The following is an 18,531-nucleotide window of genomic DNA, read 5'->3' as shown; positions in this document are numbered from 1 at the left end:
GGGACTGACACCTTCTTGGGCATGCAGATTGCTGTAGGAGAACTGCTCTCCAGCTCCCAGATTCCCCAGGGCCACTCTCTCCCCAAGATGGTCCAGCTGGCAAAGCCCTTCCCACCCAAGACCTCACCCACCTTCAAGCTGAGGTCCAGCTCCCTCAATGAGTGCTGGATCTCTCTGGTGAGGATGTTCATCCGTTCACACTCTTGGAAGGCAACTACAATGTAGGGGGTGCGCTCCTCCACTTTAGCCATCAGCTCTTGGATGTTAAACTCATCTGTTACCCGCTCCAATATTTCTTCCAGAAGGGCCTTCACCTGCCCCACAATAGGAAACACAGGGTTAAGAATGGGCTCTAATTCTTCAGAAGGACTTCATTCTTCTGTGATGTGGCACTAAAGATGCCATCATCCATCTCCCGGCCATAGTCTTGCCTGCTTACTTTAGTCAACTGGGTCAGGGGTTGAGGACCAACCACAGGATAACCTCCCCATAGGATGTGACTTCTGCAACCAGCTTAAAACGATGAACACAGGTGACTTTCCAAGAATTGGGAGTTGGAGAAACCCAGAGATTGACATAGTTAGCTGTGAGAATCAAAGTAGAAAGGCATAGGGTAGACTTGGGCCTAGGGCGCTCACTTTGGGCCATGTGAAACTGCAGTGATGAATATATATATATATTCCAAGTTTCCAAGAATATATATATAGATAGATAGATAGATAGATAGATATAGATAGATATAGATATAGATAGATATAGATATCTATATCTATCTATATCTATATCTATCTATTTATCTATCTATCTATCTATCTATCTATCTATCTATCTATCTATCTATCTATAGATATATATTCCAAGTTTCCAAGTTTCCATGAGGCCGCATTGTGGTTTCCATCCTTGGGCCCTGGAAGAAGCATCCCCATCTATCATGTAAACCTCCTCCCCAACCCCATGATTCCTTTTGCCACACAAACTGTCAGCTAACTAGACCAGGGGAGCTAGAACAGCCAGGGTTTCTCTCCTGGAAAATTGGAATTGGGGTACCAAGATACTGAGTTATTTTGGGGCAAACACTTGGAGGCTTGAGTCTGCCATTTAGAAGTGAATGAGTAAGACCAGGGGGTCTCTCAGAAGAGAAAGAAAAAAAATGAAACAAGTGTGGACATAATAGAACATGTGGCCAGCAGAAGTGGATTGAGGGAGGGAGGGAGCCAGTGAGAGAGAGTGCCAGCCTTCCAGGATCGTGAGAGCTGAGCTCCAGATGCAAGTGGTGGATGTCCGTCGTTTTTCTCTGTTCATCATCTCTCTCCTCTTAACAGGTCCCTCTCTCCTTCATGAAATTACCTCTTACCCATTGTTTTGGGGTACAGTCATAGGGCCCAGCCCTCCCATGACCCAAGTAGGTCAATCAGATTATCTTTTTCAGGAGCATAAAAATTTAAATCTCAAGCCTAGGATTCAGGGACAGAAATTGAGTGGAGCCACTGACAGGATGGAAGTGCCTTGAAAGGACTGTCTACTTTTCTTTTTCCCTGGGCCCTAGGGCCATTGTGGTTTCTATCCTCTCTTAAGTTGATTCCTTTGATATAGTGAGCTATTTCTTGCCTATTTCAGCTAAATTAATATCTGTTGTTTACACCAAAGAACCCTGACTGAGTTAATACAGTTCAGTTATGCATTACCCATGTGAATTTTAGCAAGTCATTTAGTCCTCAATTTTCTGCATCTATAAAAATTTCCAAGAGCATCTTTTCCACCAACCCTCTCTCCCCCAACTCCCAGGGCTGATGTGAAGATCAAATCAAATGAGCTGATGAATGTGGCAGTATCTGAATGCCATAAAAAAAACTATATAAATGTAAAGGGTTATTAATATTCACTTTGCTTTGTACTGTTAACATACAATACATTCTCTAGGAAAAGAGCTGATGTTAGAAAAAAGAAAGTAAAACTCATCACCCTGTCATGAATGGGTCTCTGGTGCTGTCATAGCAAACACTGGAATGGAATTTTAATGGTACCTGAAAGCTGCTGCTAGGGTAGAAGACAAATAGCTAAAATTATATCATATTACTGTCTGGAGTGGAATTTGAAGGAACAGCATTTGGACATGATTCACAAAGAGATGAAAAGATAGTCTGGAGGCATTGCACCAAAATACACTGAACATAGGGAAACAGAGTTCTATTCTGTCACTGGCCAGGCTGTGGAGAATTTGGAGACCAGGACTGAGGACGGAGAAGGGAACAGACTCACAGACATGGACAGGTCCCTCTTCTGCTCAGAGCCCTTCAGATAGGGGAAGTGGGTTCCCAGGGATGTGGTCTGCTTTATTTCCACAAGCAAATACCTTTTTTTTTTTTGCCTTTATTTCTTTTTGGAATACTAATAAATGCTTACCATAAAAATCTAAACATTACAGATCCAAATGATATTAAAAACAAAATTTCCCACAATTTTTCTTCTTCTCTCGGGGTGGGGGGGAACCACTAACTGCTAAATTTTTAGTTTATAATTTCTGAAAGTATCCTTCAATGCATATAACTCTACCCGCCCATCCATCCATCCACCCACCCATCCATCCAGCCCTCCAACCATCCAGCCATCCAGCTATCCCCATATTTATCATGTCTATTATGTCTTCCCTCCATCTCTCACCCCTCCTTCCTCCACTTTTCTATCAATAATGGAATCGTATTACACATATCTTTTTCAGCTTGCTTTTTTCACATTATAATACATCTTAGACACATTTCCTTGTTAGTATATGTGGATTTGCCTTTTTTAAAAACAGTATTTCACTGTTTGACATACCATAATTTATTCCCCTATTGATGGATATTTGGTCCGTTTATCATTTCTACTACTATAAGCAATCTTGCAACAAATAAATATAACATCCGTGAACTTTTGAGTGTTTCTACTTGAATTCCTAGATATAGAATTATGGGTAAAAATTATGAACATTTCAAATTTTAGTAGCTATGGTCAAATTGTTATGTAATTTAAACTTCTATCAGCAAAGATGAAAAGTGCCTGTTTGCTTATGCCCTAACCACTAGATATTATCATATTTAAGAATCTTTACCATTAGGTGAAAAATGATATTTCACTTAACTTCATTTAGCTATGAGTGATATTGAGAATATTTTATTGGCCATTTGTATTATTATGTGAATTTATTTTGTGTCCTTCTTTCCCCTCCTCTCACATTCTCTCTCCTTTTTCCACAAGTATGAACTTATTGTATATTAGCAAAATCTTCTCTCTTCCTGGTATCTGAGGTGCTCAATAGGTTCTCTTAGTTTGGCAAGTGATCATAGTTTATCTCTTTTTTGAAACACACACACATGTCATTTCTTAAATGATGGAAGAAGGGATAAGGAAATTCCAAGAACTAGAAGCTTTTTCAAATGCTACTTGAAGAATCCTAAGTCTATGACTTATATAGTCCCAGGCTTTTTCATTTTAGAAAGAGGAACGGGTTTCATTTTGTGTGGTTTGGAATCTGGGTTAAGTAACATTTCTTCTCTTCCTTTTGTTCTCAAATTACATCTTATGCTTCAAATGGTGGAATACCCTGAGTAGTGTGATTTAGGGCAGCTTTCTCAAAGTGTGCTCATCTGCATCAAAACTGCTAGGAGGCAAATTCCTGGGCCTAACCCCCGGCCTCAGAATCAGAACTTCAAGTTTCCTAGCTCATTCTGAGGCATATTAAAATTTTAGAACTATTTTAATGACACCAGTCTATACCTTAAAACAAAAGTCCAGCTTCCTTAGAATCAGTTTGTTTTCTAAAATCAATTCCTGGAGACTAAATGTTTGATAACTCCCCATATTTCTTAATCCTTAATATTCTAAGTATGGTTCCTTGTGAACCCAATGGAATCTCTAATTAAAGGAATCTGGGCAGTGCTATGGAGTGAAGGTGGGGTAAAAGAGGTACATCTCTCAGAGGATGAATTAGCCTGTCTTGGGAAAAACTTCACAGAGAAGTTTCATTTTAGTGCCCCATTCCTTTTTTGCCCTCTGCAGTGCCCACACCAGGAACAGGGCCCTCATATTGCCTCTCGTTGCCATAAAACCCATACCTCACCCTTATCTGTCTTTGGACACCATAATCCCTCTCCACTTTTCTGAGATTTTAGGAAGTCCTGTGCTTAGTAGCACTTACCTGTGTATTAGGAGACTCTGATTAAATGTCATGCACACAAATTGAAAGCATTTTTGTCTTAAAGAGGGTGAATAAATGCAAATGAGCATCTAGCTGGTGGGATGAGGTGGGAGGTGTTTAGGAGCAGCTCCCCACTCATCATTGCTTAGTTTGCCAAAGAATCATAAAGTCGGTTCAAGCTTCCCAAACTGCCATTGTTCAGCCTTGCCCTTTCTTCAGTTTGGCAGATGAACTGAATTGAAATAGACTTTGGGTGGACTAGCAAAGCAAAGTACCAAACCCAATGGCAGGGACTTTATGGGTAACGAACAAGATGGCCAGCATGGTGACATGACTAGAGGGGAAGGGCTCTTGGAGTTAAAGGGCAAGCATCTCAAGGCTGGACTGGCAGGCATGTGAGAGGGGAGGGTGTGCACAGTATGGTCTGCGCTGTGTACAGGCAATGAGACCAATGAGCTCCCCAGAGTGATCTCAGGCAATCCCCTCCATATACCTTTTCTTCTCTCATGGCTCCTGCTCCATGTCCAGCTTGGCTGTCCTGGGGCTGTAGCTCCAGCACTGTGCGAAAGAGTTTTTCTGAGGTCTGGGTTAGGAAGCCAATCTCAGCGTTGGGGTGGAGGCCATAAAGATATGGTGACTCTGGGGGCAGCTCTGTGTCAATGTACTGAAAGTCAAGGGCAAGATCATTTAGAAACAAAACAAGATATATCTCCCATATCTCACTCTGACTTGTACTCCAAAGGGCAGTCAGTGGGCCAGAGCAGGCCTCAGGTACCAGTGTCCCTTTGCCCTCTGGGTGAACGCTGCTCACCAACACTAGCTGACATCAGCATGCTCTCCACCTGTTAGTGCACATCCTTTACCCCGCCTTCCCTCCACACCAACTATTTTGTATGCTAGGCCAGTTTTCCAGAACTTCCACAATCATGAGATCATTCTCTTTTTTGGGAAGCTTAGAAGACTTTATCCACCTCCAATTTTGCTCCCTCCTACCGCTCCCTGATATACACTTGTCCCTTCACATATAAAGAGAATTTCTCAGAGTCCTTCAGAAATACTAAACCCTACCAGGTATTTTTACTCAAAATCTTCTAGAATTTCAGGCCTCTTCCCCTTAAATTCCTTTTTTTCTCTCCTCTGTTTAGCTATATCAGGGATGATACACCTAAATGCAAACACAGGACCATGCATGAAGAATAAACGTGTGAATTAGGATGTAGGACTAGGTGAGCTCTGCTGAGAACTGGAGAGTTCTTGCCTCTGGCAAAAAAAATATTTGAATTTAAAAACTTTAAAATGGTGTGTCACCCAAACAGCACATCTCTGTGGTCAGTTATGGTAGGCCACAGTCTGTTGCCCCTAAAAAAATCCTCTTCAGCCTTTAAGGCTCAGTATTTTTCTCCGAATATTCTCTGAGTACTCCTTTACAATTCTTTCTATCACAATGTGAAAATATCCCTCATGTTTACCCCTAATTTGACTTTAATGATTTTTTTGGTGCTAGTAACATCTAGTTTAAGTAAAATATTGCTCATTCTTTAAAGGCAAAGTTTTGTGTTTATTTTTATTTTTTTTCCAGCAACCAGCACACTCCCGGACTTCTTGGTAGGTGCTCTATAACTATCTATTTACTGATAGATTAAAGGGAGAGATGAAGAAAGGGAAAATCTGCTTCAATCATCTGGAAGAGCAAATCACGTTATTGTTGCCCATTACCTACTGCAGCCTCTTGTTGAATTGTTCCATGGACACTAGGGGACGCTCTTGCACAATTTTATTGGTAAAGCCTCGAAATCTTTCAGTCAAGCAGTTTAAAAAAATTCCTCTTATTTTTTTTAGGGTCTTAGTGGGTTTTGTTTGTTTGTTTGTTTGTTTGTTTTTTTAACGCCTACAGCACCTGATATTCCTAGGTGGTCTCCTATCCAACTATTAATCAGGCCCGACCCTGCTTAGCTTCCGAGATCTAGCAGGTTCAGGGTAGCATGGCTATAGTAGGGTTTTAGTGTTTTTAATTTCTTCTCATAGGTCCAGTTTTTCTGGATTGAATGACTTTTATGACTTACCTTATAAATTTTTTTTTTTTAACTTTAAAGCTTTTTTTAAATTTTATTTTATTATTAGTTTCAAGTATACAGTACATTGGTTAGACATTTATGTAGTTTATAAAATGATCCCCCTAATTGCTCTTTCTCTCCCCTGGCTCTCTATCTAGCCATTACATTAATACTACGCATTCCCTATGCCATGCTCCCCATCCCCATGACCATCTATCAACTACATAATTTGTACTTCTTTAACCCTTCACCTGTAGGGAGCTAAAGCTCCCAAAATTCAAAAGAGTGCATGGATTATCTCGTGGAGGCCTGCTTGCATTAAAAAAAAAAAAAAAAAAAAAAAGGAAAAGGTTGGTTCTGTGGAATTCCAGGAAGAAGAAGATTAAGTATAGAAAAAGCAAAGGGAGTGTCAAAGGGAGTGTCAAAGGGAGTGTCAAAGGGAGTGTCGATTGTACCTCGATCTTCAGGATGTTACTTTTATTATGTTATTTTGAGATATACAAAGGAACAGCTTATGTATAAAAAGAAGCATAAGAAATAAACTCGGAGAGACAGTTGTGAGATCTGTTCTCCCTCCTGCACCCTGTCTGTCTTCTCTTTTTTCTCAGTCCCCGCTCCCCCATTCAGGGACCTGGTTTGACTTGGTCGGCTGGTTTCCGACATTCACCCCATTGTCCCAGCCCCCCAATACCTCCTCCCTTCTGGCCATCCCCAGATTGTCCTCTATATTTATGAGTCTGTTTTTGATTAGTTTGTTCTTTGGTTTCTTAGATTCCACACATAAGCGAAATCATATGGTATTTATCTTTCTCTGTCTGACTTATTTCACTAGGTATAATAATCTCTAAGTCCATCCATGTCATTGTAAATGGTAGGATTTTATTTCTTTTTCTGAATTAAAAAAATTTTAAAGCTTGTAGTTAATGTTTTTTTTTGTTTGTTTATGACCAGTAGTTTTCTTAAGTTTGGTATTCAAAGTTCTTTTAGGCATGTTCAAAAGTCAAGCAGTGAAAAAGATTTTTTAAAATTATCTTTTAATATATTTTCCATGGCAGGCTAAACAGGCAAAGATGAGAACCTTAAAAATAATTGTAGTAATAATAAAATAAAAATCCAAAGTAATAGTATGAAAAAGCTTTATCTGAATGTTTTTCTTGGTATGTGTATGTGGGTATGTGTGCCTGTGTTCATAGCGACCAACAAATAAAAGGGTGAGTACTCTGCTACAAGATCATGTCCCTTTTAAGATATTTAGAATCATTAATATAAACTTTAGCAATAGTTGGCTAACTTCTTACCTGAAATTTTGCTCCTAATGACTTTGTCAATGAAAACAATCAAATGAATGACCCAGATGATATTTGTAGAAAAGAGCAAAAGTAGAATTATTGAACCAAACATCAAGAATAAAAAGATTGCCAAAGGCTAGAGAACTCAGCTTCTCACATAGTTATGGTCTTGCCAAAGTTGAAGCTCTCAAATTGAACAGGGCAAACTTGAGGCTGAGAACCACACTTGATATAAGTGCGGCTCTTGAAGCCATTCTCCCCTGGCCCTGTGTGAGTATCCATAAGCAATGGTGGGCAACACTGAAGGAAGACTCAGGTCCCATGTGGGCACCATCACGCCATCATGAGGACAGAGGAGAGCATTACCTGATGGTAACTATTGTAGTCCATGTTGCCTGGAAGTGGGAACCCTGGAGCCAAAGATAGGTCTCCTTCTAGCATTTCTGGTTTAATGAATTCCTCCAGATAGGTCCTGCAGAGTCTCCTGTCCCAGTCATCGGTGATATGGCCTCCATACATGATCTCTCCAAAGAGGTAACGCAGATCATCAAAGGGAACCTGAGAGACAGGGGAAAGAAGGAAAGACCTCCACTCAACACAGGCACCAGGGCTAGCCTGATGTGTGGGCAGAGCATAAGCCACCAGAAGTGGCGCATCTTGAAATTAGGAGCCATGTTTTATTCTCATGCGTCCCTCAGTGTCCAGCAGAGTCAGGCATCTGTGGGAACTCATTAACTGCTTGAAGAATTACATCAAAGGGTGAGGAGAGGTCAGGGGCCAACCCCCTCACATGCATGCCTTCCCTCTGTCACAATCTTTAACTGTGGCGGTGAGACCCAGCTCTACCTACAAGTCCTTTAAACAGGCAAATGTCAAATGGAAAAAAGTGAGGCCAAGGGAACTTCTCTAATTGTTTGTAATTAATTAACATGTTAATTAATGTCTCCTTCAAAAGTCCAAAGTAAATAAAATATAACAGGCAAGTTCACTAGTGTTGAAGTTAGGGAGAGAAGCCCCTGGAGAAAGCCGTGTCAGAGTGCAGCAAATAAAGGGATGAAGTTGTGGAGGTGGGCTTCCTGGGTCCCTGGAGCTGGAGGCAAAGGGACTGCTTAGGGCGTCTGGGCCCCGATTCATTGCCCCACCAGGAAGAGAAGGAGGCCTTGTTGATGCTGTGTTGGGTCTATGAACCAGAAAAGCCTTGATGGTGTGAATACCCCCTTAAATGAAATAGCATGGCTTGTTAGTGTAAGTTTTCTTTGAAACAGGGATATCAGACAGAGAATGAAGGAAATGAGATGTAGCAAAAATTTGGCATCTTCAACTTTGGCAAGACCATAACTATGTGAGAAGCTGAGCTCTCCAAGACAAGTTTTGTGTCCTTGACTAGTTAAATTGGCAACCTGTGTCAGGGGAGTGTGGCATCTCTTCCTGCCAATCCACAGTCCCTTGCAAGGCTGTGCATGTGCAGGGGTGGTCTGGGCCCTAGAACACTCATGGAACTGACTCACACCAGGTGTGAGTCACAGGTTTGGTTTCTAGAGCTTTTGTGGTACTCATCTCGGTCTTACGCTGGTCCTGTAGTTGGCTACATGGTTAAACTCACACTGACTCACTCCACTGCGGGGAGGAAGATGCGGCTAGACCTTTCCAAGTGCTTGTGCCCCTTCTTCCCTACACTGATGCCCTATCCTCTTTCTTATAGGTGACCCTCTTGACCTAACCCCTAGCTGGCTGGAAACTTTACCTTTGCATTGGCCTCCAGGAAGTTGTAAAGCACATTCACAGAGATGGTGAGGTCCCCAGTGTTGAAGGGGTAGGAGCGATTCCATCCCTGGGGCCCAAACTTTCGTCTTTCTGCCACCACGGCGTGAAAGTAACAAAGAGCAAAGAGGATACTCTTGAACTCCATTTCCCGGGAACACATCTCCAAGGTGTCCTGAAAGGAAAGTGTCACTTCCAATGTTAGTTCAGAGTTGCTGTTCTACAGGGCAGACCACGGTGTGGGTTCGGGTGGCTGGGGTTGCTCTGGATAAAGTTACCCTATATCTTAGATAAGGTCTGAGCTATATATGGTAGATTATGGATTTCATTGTGGATACATGTGGGCCTAGGATTTGAGGGGCCCTTGCAGAGGGGTTGGATTTTAGTTTACAATCTGAGTTTAGATTCAGGTTATAACGGGGCTTGGTTTACAGTTAAAGTTTGTACATCTGGACATGCTAGTTAAGTTCTCAAGCATGGCTAATGGAAACAGGGTAGTGGCCATGGGAGTGTCGAATTTGTCATAGTCATATCATTTTGTGCTGAGGTGTGGGTGGAGACTTCTACAGCATCATTTCTTGTATTTTCCCTTCTTGCCATGCTTTTCTTGCCCATCATGGAACCTTAGTAGGTATGATTACAGCCTATATGACTGAGGAGTTCTTGGCTCATCTGCGGGGGGACCTGCTGCAAGGAAGGGGAAGATGGGAATCAGAGCCACAAGAAAAAGAGGAGTGGCCTACCCTTCACCATCCTAACTACTCCACCAAACCTGAGAAGGGGTGATGGGACACATGGGTACAGAAATAGGAGTACCAAGGTGTCCTGACTGCAGAGCATAAGGTGGGGAGAAAAGGTGTGGCTCATGAAGAGATGATAAAAGAAGGGACAGATGGCAGAAAAGAGAAGCAGGAGAAAGTCCAGAGAGGGAGGAAATGGAATTGTGCTTGGTGAATTTTAAGGGGGATGGTAGTAATAGTGCAGAGGGAGAAATCTCCATTTTTGAAGGGATGATAGCACAAGAACCCCTGGATTCTTTAGAATTAAACATTTTCTCTGAGGGAGATCCTTTTTCTTCAGAAAGGAGCAAGATGTTGCAGCTGGAGCCCGAAAGAGGCACTTTCGAAGCTCACATAAATTGTATCGAACACAGTCCTGGTATTTCTTCTAAGAATTGGCCCTTAGATTTTGCTCACATGGGCAAGAGAACAAAGGAGACAGGACAAATTAAGCTTCTGGTAGGTTTGATTTTTTCACTGAAAACCCATGACACCCTTGCAATCATTCTCTGGCTATGTAGGGGTCACCCTTGTGCCTTTGTTGGGTACCATGTTTGCCACAAAGGTATGAATGTGTCAAGTCAGAAGTGATGCAGAGGACAAAGTAACTGCCTTGTGCAAGCGAAAGTTTATTAACTGCTTTCTGGAGAGATCTGTCTCTATAGACATGCAGGGCACTTCCTTTGTTATTTTGACATGTTTGAAAAAATTGGGTCTGGCTGAAAAATGCCTCTAAGCCTCAAGACAAGAAATCACTATTAAAATGCTGAAACTGGTTGACAATGGCACACTCAAACAAGAGTCAGAAGAAAATAATCACCACCAAACAGCAAAGCTATCAGGGAAGCAGGAATAAAAAGAGCTCAGTTCTCTAATTTGTCCCTTAAATGGTTAAAGAAAAAAGGGGCTCTGAAGAAACAGAGTAAATAATAGGGGGTATTAACCAGGCTTCTGTTCCAGGGCACTTGTAAAAGCAGAATGGAACAATTGTGAATAATAAATATACTCATAAATGTATCCTTCTTTCTCAGAATGAGTTACTGAAGATGGCTATAAATGGCCAAAAACTCAGCTATAGTACGGACAGACTAACCAGGAAAAGCAAGCATCTCATAGGATGCTTTTCCTAGTTTCCTGATAACCAAGACTGGACATCGAGCTTGCAGAGAAATAAACTCAAGAACAAGGGTCCATAGGGAGGCTTAGGAGATGAAGTCAGGTATGACATTAGATGATTACAATCTTACTGAGGCATAATATCTTAGTATTAATTATTAGGAGATATAACATGTGAGACTTCTGCTGTCCTCCCTAGCTCTGTCCAAGACCCTCAAGGCAGAGGAGCTGGAAATGATCTGCCACTGTAACCTTTAATAGAGCTAGTTAACTATATCCCAGTGCCCCTTTTTTTCAACTTTTCATTAAAAAAAAAAGTGATTAAATACCCATAACATAATATTTCCTATCTTAACCATTTTGAAGTATAAAGTTCATTATGTGCATTCATATTATTGTACAACTCAATGCCTTATCAGGTCAGAAATGTCTTTGCTTGGAACTAGCTACCACTGCCTATAAAGAAGGCTGTGGGTTTCAAAGTTAAACACGTACATCTCTCCTACGTGGAATGTGAAATCTAGAAAATGTAGAAGTTTTGACCTCCAATATGGAGTACCTAGGAGTTTAGTCAAGGCCTATTTAGAAAAAATAAAAAAGGAAGGAAAAAAAATGTCCCTGCACAAAAGAACAGCCCACCTTTTGTTTCACATTGCAATGGGCAGGTATTTCTTAATAAAAATGACAAAAAACATCCTGAATCTCCTGGGCATGTTCCCCCATTCTCTGCTCCAGATTATATTTGGGTTTTGGAGTTCAGTTGGGAAGTTGAATGAAAAAGGAAGAGACTGGACCAATTTTGCTTCTCAAATCTTTGTGGCAGCCTCCTCTCCAAGTTGCACTGCTTGAGTCTAGCATCAAGAGGGACCTCAGCCACTCAGTGAAATTTGAGACTCTGACTGCCAAGTGGTCTTCATCTTATTTTAAGTGAAACTAGTCCTCAAAGGGCCCCTGGTCCTGACGGTTTATGTTGGGCGAGCTAGAATAGTTATCCTCTTGGATGGTCTGTTTCAAGTTACCTTGATGACCTACCTGGGACTTGTGCTGAGTTTTAGCATGGGTCCTAAGAAGCTAGAGATCCTTTGATGTTATTAAAAAGCCTTCCCAACAGATCCTAGAACCATATCCTTGAATTCCACCAAGGCCTAGAGTAGTGAATGGACTTTAAGGTGGTCTCCATGGCCCCCACCCTCCTGGTATTCATACCTTTGTGTATCCCCTTCTCAGGAAGAAGCAACAAGAAAGGATGCCTTCCTGAGAAGATAAAAGAGGCCTGAGCCACAGACTTGGCAAGTGCTACTTTACATATGGACCCAGGGGCTTGGTCTCGACTTTTAATAAACATTCCACAACATGAGTCTTAGAGTTCCCAGTAATGGAAATACCAGTAATGTAGTAGCCTGCATTTGAAATTTTGCCTGGATATTCTTAGTCTCATTGTAGCATAGTTTTCTCAAAGTTGACTGTGCAATAGAATCTCTTGGAGAGTTCGTTAGGACACAGACAATTCAGTAGGTCTAGATGGGGGCTTGAGAATTTGCTTTTCTAACAAGTTGACGCTGATGCTGCTATTCTGCAGGTCACACTTTAAGAGCCTAACACATGGTTACATTCCAAGTCCAGATCCCCACTGCCTGACATTTGGATTATTTTAAGCCGCGATACTCAAGTTGCATGAAGGTATCACCTATTATTATTATTATCTGAACATGAGTGTCAACCCCCTGCTTGAAAATAGTATGCTTAGCTGATAAATGTGTGACTAGGATATCATATCAATTAGATTTAGAGCAAATATGTCCTTTCCTATTTTGGAATATTTCGTTAACATGTGGACTTGTACAAAGTTCCCCCACATTTCTTGCCAAAGAAAGATCCTAAACTTGGGTCCCCCAAGTGTATCTGGAAATTGAGAGCTGGATTGTACTGAGTAGGCACAGGGTGGAGGTCAATTTCAACGGGAACACATTTTGTTCACATCAGGCATTTCTCCATAGCCCAGCCGGTACCACAACACTTTACCCCCGGCTGCATGCTCTTCTCCCACCCAGCTGAATCATTTCTTTGTGAGTTGAAGTGTTCTTCTTTCCAATCTGTCTCCCAGGGCTGTACCTGAGTGAAGTTGTCCAGGGCCTTGTGTAGGTTGGCATGCATGCCTGTGGGAGGTTCATTGGTGATCTTAATGGAGTTCTCGAGGATGCCCTGGGGAATGATGTGGCCCTCAGGGGAGGGTGCAGGCTCTGCACTGATGAAGACTCTGAACTCTGGGTGGCTGTTTTTGCTGTGCTCCTCCAGCTTCTTCTCCAGGGTGCTGAGCCACTTGGCTACTAGGTGGATGTTCTGGTGGGAAGGAAGGAACCCCCCCCAATATAGGCATCTGCTTAGTTCTGTTAGCAGTAAACAGTTATCAGGAAGGCGGCTAGAGGAAGGCCTTAACTTCAAAAACTTCACATTGTGGTATGCATCTTAGGATTCCCAGTAATGGGGACCTCCTAGTATCCTGCAATTGAACCCTTTCCCTTGATATCCTAAGTCTGTCTAGCATAGTGTTCTTAAACTTGACTGTGCATCAGAATCCCCTATAGGGTTTGTTGAAACAAAGATTCTTGGGCTCCACCCCAGAGTTTCTCATTCAGTAGGTCTAGAGTAGGGCCTAAGAATTTGCTTTTCCAACAAGTTTCTGGGTGATGCTGATGTTGCTGGTCTGCCGGGGGGTGGAGGGGTGGGGGGAGGCACAATTTAATAGCCTCACATGGTTACATTCCAAGTCCAGATCCCTACTATCTGACCCATGGATTATTGACCTCGTGATGCTCAAAAGTAGGGTCCATAGACCAGCAATGTTGGCTTTATCTGAAAGCTAGTTAGAAATGTAGACTCTTAGGCCCCACTCAGACTTACTGAATCAGTGCATTTTAATAAAATCCTCCAGTGATTTGGATGCATGATAAAATTTGAAAAGCACTGATTTAAAATCCTTTTAGCTAGCTTTCCCGACTCCTTTCTCCTCTCTCCAAACCATTCTGCTAATTGTTGCCAAACTTATCTTCCTACACACTGAGTCACTGCTGCTCACAGATGCTCCTTACTCTAAGCCCAAACTCCTCTGTTATGTCTTTGAGCCCTTCTACTCTCCCCATTGTGATTCCTATTTGTCTGACTGTCGGCTAAGCTAAACCTACATTTATTTCTTACTACTTTGCAGAATGCACCTTTCACTTTAATAGGGATAGTCACTTTGCTTCATTGCAATATGTTTCATTATAATGGATAGATAAAAGCTCCTTGATAAATATTGGAGGAAGCCTGCTTGCAGAGCCTTCAATACACAGATTGGCACTGAGCACAGTGCTTGGGCCACAGCAATCTGGTCTCTGAGTGCTGCTTTCTCTTCTATAAAAAGAAATAATAATAATATTTGCCATACTTATTTCACAGAGTTGCTGCTAATAACCAAAAGTAATGTATTTGAAAGGGCTTTGTATCCCCCAAAATGCTATCTATATAAGTTAGTAGTGATTGTTGAAATGAAAATATGTTAAATTAAAGAATTCATTTATAACCAGTCTATTGTGGGCTGCCCAGAGAGCCAGGGTTCTGTTAGCCAGAAAGTGCCAGCAACCCGCAAGTGAGTAACTCTGCTACTTCTTCAGCAATTCCACCTTATAAGTTTAATCTTAGCTCTCAGAAACCACATCAGCATAAGATGTAGGGGTCCTGGGCAGCTGGTAGATTCTGGGGGAGGAAACATTCTCTATCCAGCTGCCATGGCCTTCAGCTGAATGCCAACTTCCTGAGCATGCATCAAAGTAGGAACCAGTCCTTTTGTAAGTAGAGCTATTTAAACTTGAGAGAGTGATAGTAGCAGGTGAAAGCAGGAATAAGAGGAGTTATTAGGAGTCAGGTGAGGAAAAGAACATATGAGGGAGGAGAATTGGAAGGAGACAATTAGGAAGTGAAGGGGCAAGGGCATGGAAGGAAAGGCGGATAAGAGGGGAAGAGAGAACAGGGAAGCCCAGAGACTGTGAAGTGAGGTCCAGACAGATATGGGGTCAAGAATGATCTTGATCAGGACTGAGGGGGCATACCTGCAAGATAACCCAGTGACCTTTCTTGGCAGCTAGGTCCAGCGCAGCCTCAGCCACTACCTCTTGTCCTTGCCCCAAAGACACGTTGTGGAAGTTCCGATTGTTAAAGGTATACCCGAGTTTTTTACCTAAAAGGAGTATGGAGTTGTCATTCTTATCTCTTGTGTCTAATTATCTTTGTTGTTTAATGTTCATAAGGAAGCTCCCACACATCTCCCTATCACTCCTCAAACACAGGAGTGCCTAAACCCGTACCCCAAGCCTCATATACTGACTTTTTTCCTTTACAGAGGGCTACATCTTCCAGCTTTCTGTTCCCAAATAGAAGGAAGCACTTGTTTAGAACAAATTGCTTCACCACACCCACTTTACTTCATCCTCAAGAATGGGGTGAAGTGCTGATGTTCTTCTGTACAGCTTCCATTTGAAGGTCGGACCTTGGTCCATTATCCTGGAGGATGCTGATGCAAAAGGCTCAAAGAGTAGCAAGCATATGGGTGTGGCCCTGTCTAACTTGCTTTGTCCTTTGAAAATATATTTTCCCTGGAATTTTACTGGGATATATGGCCAGCAGGGGCAGGATTCAGGTAAAACTTCCCATGCTTTATACATATTAAACACCTTCCTTATAAATTTCAACTCACACAAAAAAAATTTATGTCATTATTTTACATGAATCAGAGTAAAGAGAGAAAACAGGAAAGATATGAAGGGGCTTGATTGCATAGGTGTAAATGTTCCGTTGGATGTATCTTGATAACGTCTGTCGGATGTTGCTGGTATTGGGTAGGAGACTGGTTACACCAACACAGATACAACAAGCGCATCACTGCAGCAAGGCCAATGCTCATGAGTTGTTCTCCAGCCCAAGAAAAACTTTACGTGAAAAAAAAGAATGACCTTAATATAGTGGGCCAATTAGGCCTGGGTATCAGCTATTAGCCCAATATAATAAAATTATTGTATTAGAGAAATTATATAATAATCTTTAGACAAATGGATCATAAAAATGTGTAAAACCATGAAGGAATAATTGAGCAATTTTTCTAGGAAGGTGAACTACACAACATAAAAGAGGAAAAATTAAAAAAGAGAAAAAAATATGTATTTAAAGAATTTCATTTTAGAAGAACTAAAATTGAGGATGTAATATGTAATGTGCAAGAAAATTTAAAGAAAACTATCAATATTGGACATTTCTTTTCAATACTAAAAAAAAGTATAGATTCTTTTGCAACTGGATGAGTCAAAGCAAGATGATGACTTTTTGTAGTGAAGAATAGTTATTATAGATCCAACTGAGATAAACTCAAGAAATACCCTTATTAAACTCTACAAATCTTAGCTGGCAATAGATTTGATGTCAGTTTTAGAACCAGGGATATAAACAACGTATTCCAGAGAAAATACAAGGACAAAAGGTGCCAGGATTATTAGATAGCCTTGGTGACATTTCTACTTACAAAAGAGCCTATTTCTTTTCTTTATTAGAAAGAAAAAGGAAAAGAGGGGCTTAAAAAGGATTAGTTTGAAAAGGCTTCAGAAACATAATAGGGATGTGCAGAGATGCAAGTAAAATGGCAGTATATTGAAAGCATTTCTACCCGATAGTATATGCTTGATCAGGGAAGTAGCGAGTGAAGCAGACTATGATAGAGCACAAGAAGGGTAGGGTCCATTTGTAATTTTAAAGAAGGAAATAAGCAATGTAACCAACTTCGGGAGACATGAAAAGATTACCAAAGAGCATTGAAGTTGAGAATTATAAACTTGTGGTAGTTCTAATACACCAAATGTATTGTTTTTCTCTAATTAATACCTACATTTGTCCAGGATTGAGACTTTACAAAAGTTGAGTAATACAAAAGTAGAAGGGGAAATGGAGTTGAGGATTTGGGAGATCATGGTTCAAATGAAAGATTATTGTTCCATATTAAAATAAGAGGGAGATAAAGGTGAACATTAGAAACAATGGAGGAACCAGTGGACTGGACATTTCACTGAAGTAGAATAATAGATGAAGCAGGAGTAAGAGAGTGAACAATCTGAACACTAGGAAGTGATAGTCATGAGTAGATATGAGAGAATAATGTTTCAGAAATAGGACAGTTCTCAATGATAACAAAGTTCTCAGTGAAGCCTTAAGAATGGGTAACAGAAATGAAACAGTTAAGTTCTTTAAAGATGAGGAAGTATGAGGCTAGATGTTGGCTGAGTGACACAGCAATATTAAAGTTTACCAGGATGATGATGAAACAGAAAGTGCAGAAGATTTTGAAAAAAGTTCTAAAGTCCCTAATAAATGTAAATCTCACTGGGAAGTTGGTAGAAAGCAGAGAACATTTAAAAGCTAGTAGATAATACAGTCAGATGGCATCTGCTTTAAAAGAGAATTTTTTTTTTTTAATGAGAACTACCCTGCAAGTGGCAAAAGAAGGCTAGAAAATGTTCCCCTTCCTCCCAACCCATAGGTTTGTGGAACTAGGGAGAGGGCCACAGAAGTTGCAATGTCTTCAAAGAGACTACAGGTTGAAGAAGCGTGCTATGAAGATGTTAAAGGAGATTTACAATGGGGCATGGTTCCAGGTGACACCACCACATGGAGAGTTGGAAGGAAGATCAGAAAGGGAAAGATAAGTTGAAGGTAGTGGAGGTGGGGGCATGAATGCCATAGCACAAAACAATATGAATATGAAACCCCGAGAGAACATAACTGGCTAGAGGGGCTTGCTGATGACCCAGAAAGGTATCTTGAGAGCCCCAAAGTTACGAATGGAAGGCCTCTGCAAGTTACCTTGGTACATCACAAGGCTCACATGTGGTACAGTATTCTTTAGCCAAAGGGCAACTCCCATTGAATTTTCCCCCTTCTCATCATCTCAAAGGTCCATTTCTTTCTGTTCAGCCTCATCATCATGCCTCAAGCCTAGATTAATGCAGACTGATTCTAGCTGTCCTCTGCTGTGCTACATTTTGCCCCCAGCAGTCCCATCAGTCTGTAGTTTTCTAGACTAATCCTTTTTAAGCCCCTCTTTTCCCATATCCTTCACTTTCTAATAAAGAAAAGAAATAGGCTTTTTTGTAAGTAGAAATGTCACCAAGGCTATCTAATAATCCTGGCACCTTTTGTCCTTGTATTTTCTCTGGAATATGTTGTTTATATCCCTGGTTCTAAAACTGACATCAAATCTATTGCCAGCTAAGATTTGTAGAGTTTATCATTGCCTTCACATTGTCATTACTTTGCTTAGAGTCTCTTTTTCATTG

At 41.2% G+C, this 18,531-nt stretch overlaps 1 protein-coding gene across 1 annotated transcript in view; it reads right to left on the bottom strand.

Moving 5' to 3' along the window:
• DNAH9 (dynein axonemal heavy chain 9) overlaps window positions 1-18,531 on the bottom strand; it is a 327,356-nt gene that overhangs the window by 16,940 nt on the left and 291,885 nt on the right. Inside the window, exons 61-66 of the mRNA XM_023529851.1 lie at window positions 15,265-15,392; window positions 13,289-13,516; window positions 9,265-9,456; window positions 7,887-8,078; window positions 4,671-4,841; window positions 132-314 (exon numbers count right to left, since the gene is read on the bottom strand). Coding sequence (XP_023385619.1) covers window positions 132-314; window positions 4,671-4,841; window positions 7,887-8,078; window positions 9,265-9,456; window positions 13,289-13,516; window positions 15,265-15,392 — 1,094 coding nt within the window. The remainder of the gene's footprint in view (window positions 1-131; window positions 315-4,670; window positions 4,842-7,886; window positions 8,079-9,264; window positions 9,457-13,288; window positions 13,517-15,264; window positions 15,393-18,531) is intronic.

This window comes from Pteropus vampyrus, unplaced genomic scaffold, assembly GCF_000151845.1.
Source record: "Pteropus vampyrus isolate Shadow unplaced genomic scaffold, Pvam_2.0 Scaffold44, whole genome shotgun sequence".
Lineage (NCBI taxonomy): Eukaryota > Metazoa > Chordata > Mammalia > Chiroptera > Pteropodidae > Pteropus > Pteropus vampyrus.
The sequence above is the reverse complement of the archived record's forward strand: the minus strand, read 5'-3'. Positions and strand labels throughout refer to the sequence as shown.